The sequence below is a fragment of the Parus major genome, chromosome 2, assembly GCF_001522545.3.
Source record: "Parus major isolate Abel chromosome 2, Parus_major1.1, whole genome shotgun sequence".
Taxonomy (NCBI): Eukaryota; Metazoa; Chordata; class Aves; order Passeriformes; family Paridae; genus Parus; species Parus major.
In genome coordinates, this window is record NC_031769.1 from 647,241 (window position 1) to 656,857 (window position 9,617).

The following is a 9,617-nucleotide window of genomic DNA, read 5'->3' on the forward strand; positions in this document are numbered from 1 at the left end:
TTCCCAGTTTTTATGGAATTTATGGAGTGGGGAATTCCTGGGATTATCCCAAAGTTTTAATGGCCTTAGAGCAGGGAATGGAATTGGGATTTTAGGGATGGTCACTGTCAGTTTTCCCTCGGAAAAGTGGGAATATTTCCCTTCTCCTCAGAGCTGGAGCAGAACATTCCGGAAATGTTGATTTAACCCGGAATGTGGAACGGAGCTTGGGAAAGGAGGAATCCAGGGAATGAAAACATTCCCGGGGCTGGGAATCTGGGAATGCCGGGATCCTGGAGTTGGGAGCCAGGGAATGGCCGGAGGGAGGTGGTGTGGAATTCCCAAGGAATTCCATGGATCCCTGGAAGTGTCCGAGGGCAGCTCGGGGTGGTGGGAATTCCCTGCCCATGGAATGGGATCGTCCTTCCCAATCCAAGCCTTTGGTGCCTGTAGGAAAAGTTGGGAATTCAGCTCTGGGAATGGAGAGGGCTCAAATCTCCTTATTCCCGATTTTCCAGGGAAATAAAAGTCGGGATAAGGGGAGCCGGCCGTGTCCATCCCTGGGAAATGCGGAGCTGCTCCTGCTTTTTTTTTTTGGGAAGTTCTGGGATTCCGGAATTCTGTGGCCGCTCATTCCCAGCTCCAGAAAGCGAACGGAAGCGGGAATTCCACCACTTTTCCTGGAATCTGCTGCTGCCAACGGAGCCTCTTTCCCTATCCCAAGGGAATTTTGCTCCAGGCTTTTCCCAGAGTTGGAATTCCTTCCTCATTTTCCCAGTTTTCCATCCCAAATGATAAATTAGGGAATAAAAGAATCCTGCTCAGAGAACTCCTGAATTTTTGCGGCTTCTCATCCCTCATTCCCAAATCCTTTCCTATCCCTTCTCTTCCTACAATTCCCGAGGATTTCCCAATCCCAGAGGACTCTTCGCTCTCCCGGTTTTTCTGGAGAAATCTGACGGATTCTCCCGGTTTTTCTGCAGAACAAGGAGAGCGCAGAGCCGGAATCCAAAATTCCCAGGGAAGATGAGGAAGAGGAGCCGGTCAAGCACAGGTAATTCCTTCTTCCTTCCCTCTTTTCCTTTGGAATCTTTCCCGGGAGGATTTTCCCTCGGCTCTCTGCCTCGGAGGAAGAATTCCAGGAGTGGAGGAAGAATTCCAGGAGTGGAGGAAGAATTCCAGGAGCGTTTCCAAAGGAATGTCGGAAGATTCCCTGAATTCCAGGCTGTTCCCACATGGATTGGGATTTTTCCATGGATTCCTGTGGGAGTTTTCCTTGGAAAACAGGAGCTCGATCCCAGCCCAGATCCGGCCGATTCCAAAGGCGTTTTTCCCACTGGGAAAATCCCAGCAGGGCTTTTTTTTGGGGGATCACAAATTTCGGTGGAAAACCTGGAATGCGGCCGATTCCCACGGATTCATCCCTAAAAAAACTCAGTGGAAAAAACAAACCCGGGAAAAAAAAAAAAAAGAGGAAAATCCTCTTTTTTTTTTTTGGGAATGACTCCTTGGAAAAAGCAAATTCTGCTGGAGAAAATCCCAGATTTTGGGATTTGGAAGCGCCAATTTTCTTGGGAATTTTCCGTGCTTGGAATTGGTGCCGGAGGTGAAAGAGGAGCTCGGGATCTCGGAAATCTCCTGAATAACCAACGGATCCGGAGCTGATGGAATCCTTGGAATCCCAAAAAACCTCCTGCTTTGGGCTGGTGTTACCCTGGGAATCGCTGCTGGATGGATCTGGGGAATTCCCAGAATTTCATTCCCAGTTTTCCATTCCCGGAACTGAGTTTTTCCATGGATTTTCCTCCATCCGGTGGCAGATCCCGCCAAAATCCTTCCCCTGCCTTGGGATGATTTCCTGGAAAATCCAAGGAAGTTGCAGGTGAAAAAGGGAAAATTCCATCCCGGCTTTCTCCTCAAATTCATGGAATTCTTTGGGATTCCCCCTTTTCAGGACAGGGGAAACTTCACTTCCCGATGGATTTTCCCGGTTTTCCACCTTTCCCATCTCAGCCTGTTTGGTTTGGATCCAGAGGGAATTTCCCAAAGCAAATTCCAGCAAAATCTGCTCCATGGGAACGTTTGAATCCCAAATTTTGCCAGGATAATTCCCGATTTTTGGCTTCCTTTGGCTGCTTTTCCCACGGGAATTGGATCTGGAAGAGCCCATTCCTTGATTTCCTCTTGGATCTGCATTTCCCAGGAATCTCCCTATGGAAAAGGGAATTGCTGGATTGGGGAAAAGGGAAAAAATCTGCGGGAATTCCACCTGGATTTGGGAAGTGAGGAGTTCTGGGGGCTGGGATCTCCCTTCCCTCCAAGGGCTGGATTTTCCGGGAGGAAGGAATTCCGTGGGATAGGGAATGTGGTGGTCCTGGGCTTTGCGGAGCAAAATCCCGGGATTTTCTCTCCCGGTTCCTTCAGCTCCATCCCAGCCTTTCCTGGCATGGAATTCCAGCCTCAGGAGCTTCCCGGATCCCCGTGATCCCGAGGATTCTTTGGGATTCCCAACTGATTCCAGGCTCTGCCCCCTCGGGAATGGCTGGAGAGGGAAAACCCCGGGAAGAAGGAGCTGGATCTCCCTGCCGGGGCACGGAGTCGTTTTCCAAGGATTTCTTCCTGCTTTTCCCACTGGTTCTGATGGATTTGGGGAATTCCCTCTCAGAAACTTGGGATAACGGGAAATTCCATCGGATTGCAGCCCTGGAAGTGCCGGGAGCAGCCCGAGATTGTGGAATTGAGGGAAAATCCCTTCTGGAATTCTGGGATTCTCCCACCCCTTCTCCACATTTTCCCAGGGATCCCCTTGGGAAAGCTGGGAAAAATTCCTTGGGGAAGGCATTCCATAGAATCCCGGAATTCCTTGGATGGGAAAGAATCCAGGATGATCCCATTCCATGGGGGCCGCTCCCGTCCAGCCTGGCCTTGGACACTTCCAGGGCTGGAGATTCCCAACTTTTCTGGCTGCAGGAAGGACGGGATTCCCTGGGCTCCGCTTTTCCCAAGTTTTTTCCCGGCTCGTGCTCCCAATTTTTTTTGGCCACTTCCCGCTTTGTTCTGTCCTCCTGATCCCATTTTTCCATCCTCATTTTCCTGTAAATTCCCTGCTCTTCTCCCAGGAATTCCAGCTCCAATCCCTGATCCAAACTCTGGGAATTCTCCCTGGAGCTGTGAAAAGCTGGGATTTAGGTGTGGATCGGGAATCCGCTTTTCCCGGGAAAAGGCCGTGGATTGGGATTTGGGATTTCTGCCTCATTCCCGGCGGGATCAAACCCTGGATTTGGGAATTTGGGACCTGCCGGAGCCTGGAATTCCTATCCCGCAGCTCCCAGCCTTGGAATTGCGGCTCCCGGTGGCGTCGGAGCTCCTCAGAGCCGGGAAAAGCGGAGCTGGAAATCCAAGGAAAAGCTTGGAGAGGGATGGGACAAAAAGAATCCGGGATTTTCCAGCTTTCCGAGGGAATCCGCAGCGAGCCCCGCCCTCGGAGACGGAATTTTCCTTGGAAGTTTCGGCTCCTGCTCTGGGGAGGAGCGGGGGTTGGGAAAGCCGATCTCCCTCTGGAATTGCTCCCTCTGGAATGTCACCGGGCAGGAAATGTTTCCAGCCTGGAAATCCCTCGGGATTCGGCTCCAGAGGGGGTTGGGCTCGGCAGGAGAATCCGGGATGGGATTCCCTTCATCCCGGAGCCTGGGAATGGCAGGGAAGGGCTTTGGGACAGGGAAAAGAGTGGGAAAAAAAATTAATCAGGATTAAAAGTGGGAATTCCCGGGATCTGCTCCCGCTGGGACACGGATGTGGAGCGTCCCAGGGATCCCTTCCCATCGGGAATGTGCTCAGGGAGAGGAGGAAGGGTGGGAACGGGAATGGGAATTGGAATGGGAATGGGAAAGGGAACGGGAATGGGAATTGGAATGGGAAAGGGAATGGGAATGGGAACGGGAATGGGAACGGGAATGGGATTGGGATTGGGAATGGGAACGGCAATGGGAATGGGAAACGGAATGGGAATGGGAACGGGAATGGGAATGGGATTGGGATTGGGAATGGGATTGGGATTGGGAATGGGAACGGGAATGGGAATGGGAACGGGAATGGGAATGAGAATGGGAATTGGAATGGGAAAGGAAACGGGAACAGGAATGGGAATGGGAATGAGAATGGGAATGGGAATTGGAATGGGCAAAGCCCGGAGCTGCCACTTTTTGCTCCAAGCTGGAAAAAGGAAAACAGGGATCGAATCCATCTGTAATCTGAGAGCGCCGGGATCCAGGCTGGGAAAATTCCCGAAGGTTCCAATCCATGGTTTGGGATCTCCTCCCTCAGGATGGAACCTGAGGGATCCCGAGCCCGGCTGGATCCTCCTGGAGAGGCTTTGGATGATCCTGGATTTTCCCTGGGATCGGGATGAGCCTCCTTCCGGTTCCTTTCCTGGGAATCCTTCCTGGGAATTCATCCCCCGCCCCTCCCAGGGGGTTTTGGGCGTGGAATTTCGGGATTTCCAGCTGCCCTTCCTGCAGGAGAATTCCTGGGAATGGGAATTCCTGCTCCCGACCCTGGGGCTGGCTCCGTGCTGGGATTGTGGATCCCGGAATTCCAGCGGTTATCCCCGCTGTTATCCCACGTTCCCGAGGTGCCTCCAGGGCTCCTTTGGCTTGAACCTCAAGGCTGGAATTTGGGTTTGGATCCATCCCAGCCTGGAGGAGCCGCAGGAAAACGTGGATGAGGTTTGGCATTCCCAGGGTTTGGAATGTGGGCTTTGTCCCGGTTTTACTCGTGGATATTAAAATTCCCAGAGTTTGGAATTCCCAATTTCCAGCACCTGGAAAAGCTCAATCCTGATGGATTTGGAATCTTCTCCAGCTCTCCCGGAACACCTGGATGGCTCCAGCAGGGAGCAGGGCCTGGAGAAGCTCCTGGCCTGGCAGGATTGGTGTGGAGAGAGGTGGGAATTTCTGGGATTCCCAGGGGTCCAGGGATGCTCAGGGCAGGAAGGAAGCGAATCCAGAGGATTCCATGGAGCTGCTCCAGGGCTGGAGTCCCTCTGCTCCAGGAAAACTGGGAATGTTCACCTGGAAAAGAGACGGATCCGGGGAGAGCTCAGAGCCCCTTGCAGGGCCTGAAGGGGCTCCAGGAGAGCTGGAGAGGGACTGGGGACAAGGGATGGAGGGACAGGACACAGGGAATGGCTCCCACTGCTTGGATGGGATATTGGGAATTGGGAATTCCTGGCTGGGATGGAATTCCCAGAGCAGCTGTGGCTGTCCCTGGATCCCTGGAATTGCCCAAGGCCAGGTTGGATGGGGCTGTGATAACGGGAATTCCCTGCCGTGGCAGGGCTGGGAATGGGATCATCCCACAGATCCCCTCGAACCCGGCCCATTCCCGGATAATTCCATAATAATTCCATGATCTCCATCCGTTTTTCCCGCTGTTCCTGGAGGTGAAATCCTCATCCTCAGGGACTGGGATTGGGAAGCCGCTCCCGAAGCAGCTCCGAGTGACTTTTGGGAATAACAACAGGAGCAAGGGAGAAATCCCCATTCCAGCTTTTCACGGCAGAGCCATTCCCAGTTCTCCCGCAAGGCTTGGAAAAATCCATGGAATTGTTTGTTCCATAAAACCCTTTGGGGCTGGAACAGCAGCCGAGCTCGGAGGGGCCCGGTTTCCATCAGGAACGCTCCAGGCATTCCGCACATTCCCGGAGTGCCGGTGCCAGGGACCTCATCCCAAAAAAAGCCAGGATCCCTCTGCTTCCCAGCCAGGAGCTCCAGGCCAGAGGGAAACCTGGATTTGGGAATGGGCCACCCCTGGCAGCGCTTCCCTCTGGAATTCTGCGCTTCCCAAATCCTCCCAGTTCCTTCTTGGGAAGGAATTCCCAGCTGGGAGGATGGGGAAGGGCTGGGATGGAATTCCCAGGGAATTCCTGTGGCTGGCCCTGGATCCCTGGAAGTGCCCGAGGAGCAGCCTGGGATTGTGGGAGCTGTCCCTGATCCCAAGGAATTCCCTCATTGATCCCAGTGAGATCCTGGGACAATTCCCGGAATTCCCAGATTCCCGTGGAGCGGCTCAGGCCCTTGGCCAGGAATTCTCATGCCAGAGCAGGAATGGGATTCAACGGGAAAGGTTGGAATTTCCACCCTTGCTCTGGTGACTTCCAAGGTTGGATTTTTGGTGTTTTCCATAAAATCCCACTCCTCTGCTTCCTGAGATTTTCTTCATCCTGATGAATCCCATCCTCGGCCGTTCCCGAGCTTCACCTCCCTCGTTATCCCTGCGGATGTTCCAGGGATCCGCAGCCTGCTGGGAATGAGGAATTACAACCCAAATTAAACGGGAATTTCATGGAATTGTGGCTCAATCCGGACTCTTGAGCTTCCCTGGAGGAGAGGAAAACATGGAAAAACCTCCAGGTGACGTTTGGGTCCCTCAGCTCCACCATCCGTTTATTCCAGCACCGGGATTTGCTCCCTGATTTTGGCATTCCCAGGAATGCTGGGATGACCACCCTGCATCCCAAATAATCCCTTTTTCCCCTCCCGTCTTTCCCTGAGTGTTTTCCATGATTTTGGATCTTCCCTGGGGTTTCCATCCTGAGTATCCCAGTTTTTAGAGCTGGCTGGTTGGAATATTGGGAATATTCCTCATGGAATGTGGAATGGGAATCCCCATTCCCGGTAGGATTTCAAAGCCATGGATGCGGCACTTGGGGCCACGGATTACCGGATTTGATCATCTCGGAGGCTTTTCCAACCTCAACAATTCCAGGATTTCAGCTGCCTCTGGCTCCTGATTCCAACATTCCCGCTTTTCCTGAGCGCCCGCTGGGACTTCCCGGATTTTTCTCACGGCTCTTCCCGCTTTTCCCAGGGAGATCAAGCTGCGGAATTACGATCCTGAGGATGAGGAGCTGAAGAAGAGGAAGCTGCCCCCGGCCAAACCGGCTTCAGGTGGGAGAAACCGGGAATGTGGGAAGGGAAACGAGGGCTTGGGAAGCTCTGTGCTCTTCCCAAGGTGGGAGATCCATCGGGATGAGGTGTCCACGGAGCCTGGAGGGGTTGGAATTGTCTGATCCTGCCACCCCCACACCCAGCGTTGCACAAGAAGGGTGGGAACAATCCCAGGCCCAAATCCAAGGATTCGTGCTCGGAGGAGCCTCCCTGGAGGAGCCTCCCGGAAATTCCGGCTGTTTTTTTGTTGGATTTATCGGGAAGGAAATCTCAGGCCGGAGCTGAGGGCGTTGGGGCTGGAATTTCCTCACCCGGAACTTCCATAAATCACCTGAGGGGGAAGGGAAGGAGTTTCCCTGGATCCTGAAATGTGGAGTTTTCCTGGGATAAATCCCTTGAAAAATGGATAAAAAGGGAGGGCTGGGAATGGCTGGGAATTCCAGCACTGCCCTTTCCTTGTGTTTTTATAGGATTAAAACTTCCACATAAAGGAAAAACATGGAAAGGCTGGGGCGTGTCCAGGGAAGGGAACGGAGCTGGGGAATTCCTGAGGGAGCTGGGAATGTTCTCCTGGAGCAAAGGAAGCTCAGGGGGAACAACTCCCTGCCAGGAGCCGGGGGGGGATCGGGATCTGCTCCCAGGGATCGGGAATGGGAATAACCAGGTCGGATATTGGGAATATTCCGGTTGTCCCGCGGTGCTGGAGCCACATTCCTGGAGGGGTTGAAATCCCTGTGGATGTGGGGACACGGCCTTGGCACTGCTGGGGATGTTTGGATTCAGTCCCAGAGGGCTTTTCCAACTGGAATTGTCCTTGATTCCATGAAATCCATGAGCTGGGGTGGGATGTGCTCCCTGGTGCTGCAGCCCCTCCGTGGGCAGTTTTTTCCATGAGTTTTTTCCCATTATCCCGGATATTCCCGAAGCCTGAGCTGCTGCTGGACTCCTCCAAAGCATCCCAGGCCTGGAAATGAGCCCGGGAGAGCAAAATTCCAGACCTCTGGAGCAGCTGATCCTGCAGAAGTTGGGAAAAGAGGCCTTGATCCCAGGTGGCTTCCAGCTGCCATTTGTGGGATTTCCATCATTCCCAGAGAATTTTTAGGAGTCTCCAGCGGGGTTTGGAAGTGAAGGTGCGGTGATTTTGGATGAAGCTGCGGGAATGGGGTTTTAGGGAAGCGCTTGGGAGCCGAGCTCGGAGCTCCTGGTGGAATTCCCTGTTTTCCAACACTGATCCTGTTCCCCCATCTAGTGGAGGAGACGGTGAAGGAGCAGCTGGAAGCGGCCAAGCCAGAGCCCATCATCGATGAGGTGGTAGGTACAGCGGGAATTCCTGGGAATCCTGAGCTGGAAACTGGGATCAGGGAATCTGGAGCTGGAAATCTGGATGTGGGAATCCAGAGCTGGAAACCTGGATTGGGGAATTGGATCTGGGAATCCAGAGCTGGAAACCTGGATTGGGGAATTGGATGTGGGAATCCAGAGCTGGAAACCTGGAACAGGGAATCCAGAGCTGGGAATCTGGATGTGAAATTACAGAGCAGGAAATCTGTGTGTGGGAATCCAGAACTGAAAATCCGGATTGGGAATCCAGATCTGGGACTCTGGATCTGGGAATCCGGAGCTGGGAATCTGATTGGGAATCCAGAGCTGGAAATCTGGGTTGGGAATCCAGAGCTGGGAATGTGGATGTGGGAATGTGGAGCTGGGAATGTGGACTGGGAATCCAGAGCTGGGAACCCAGATGTGGAAATCTGGATGTGGGAATCCAGAGCTGGAAATCCGGATATGGAATTCCAGAACTGGGAATTCAAATTAGGAATCCAGAGCTGGAAATCTGGAGCCAGGAATCCAGAGCTGGAAATCTGGATGTGGAATTCCAGAGCTGGAAACCTGGATTGGGAATCCAGAGTTGGAAATTTGATCTGGGAATCTGGAAATCTGTAGGTGGGAATCCACAGCTGGAAATGTGGATGTGGGAATGCAGAGCTGGGAATGTGGATTGGGAATCCAAATCTGTAAATCCAGAGTTGGAAACCTGGATTGGGAATCCAGAGCTGGAAATCTGGATGTGGAATTCCAGAGCTGGAAATCTGGAAATCCAGAGCTGGGAATCTGGATCTGGGAATGTAGAGCTGGGAATCCAGAGGTGGGAATCTGATTTGGAATCCAGAACTGGAAATCCAGATTGGGAATCCAGATCTGGAAATTTGATCTGGGAATCCAGAGCTGGGAATGTGGATTGGGAATGTGGAGCTGCTCCGTGCCAGGCCCAGGCTGGAATGTTGCCTTTGGAATTCACTGGATGTCTCCTCTCCTTCCCTAGGACCTGGCGAATTTGGCTCCCAGGAAACCGGACTGGTGAGTGCTGATGGAATGTCGCTCCCGGGAAAAGGGCCTTGGAATCACCGGGGGGGTTCCAACACCTCGAGATTGTATTGGGAATATCCAGGAGAAAACTGAGGGTTTAAAATGCCAGGAAAATCCTGTGGGAAGTCGGGATGAGCTGAGCTTTAAGGACCCTTCCAGCCCTGAGCATTCCAAGATTCCATGGAATTGGAAAACCTGGCTGTGGAGGGAGACAGAATTCCCTTTTCCAGCTGATTCTTTGGAATGCTTGTCACCGAGGACTGGAAATCTGGATGTGGGAATTCCAGAGCTGGAAATCTGGATGTGGAATTCCAGAGCTGGAAT

At 52.9% G+C, this 9,617-nt stretch overlaps 1 protein-coding gene across 1 annotated transcript in view; it reads left to right on the forward strand.

Moving 5' to 3' along the window:
* CCDC12 (coiled-coil domain containing 12) overlaps window positions 1–9,617 on the forward strand; it is a 26,005-nt gene that overhangs the window by 14,727 nt on the left and 1,661 nt on the right. Inside the window, exons 2-5 of the mRNA XM_015619947.3 lie at window positions 963–1,033; window positions 6,847–6,926; window positions 8,176–8,237; window positions 9,250–9,284. Coding sequence (XP_015475433.1) covers window positions 963–1,033; window positions 6,847–6,926; window positions 8,176–8,237; window positions 9,250–9,284 — 248 coding nt within the window. The remainder of the gene's footprint in view (window positions 1–962; window positions 1,034–6,846; window positions 6,927–8,175; window positions 8,238–9,249; window positions 9,285–9,617) is intronic.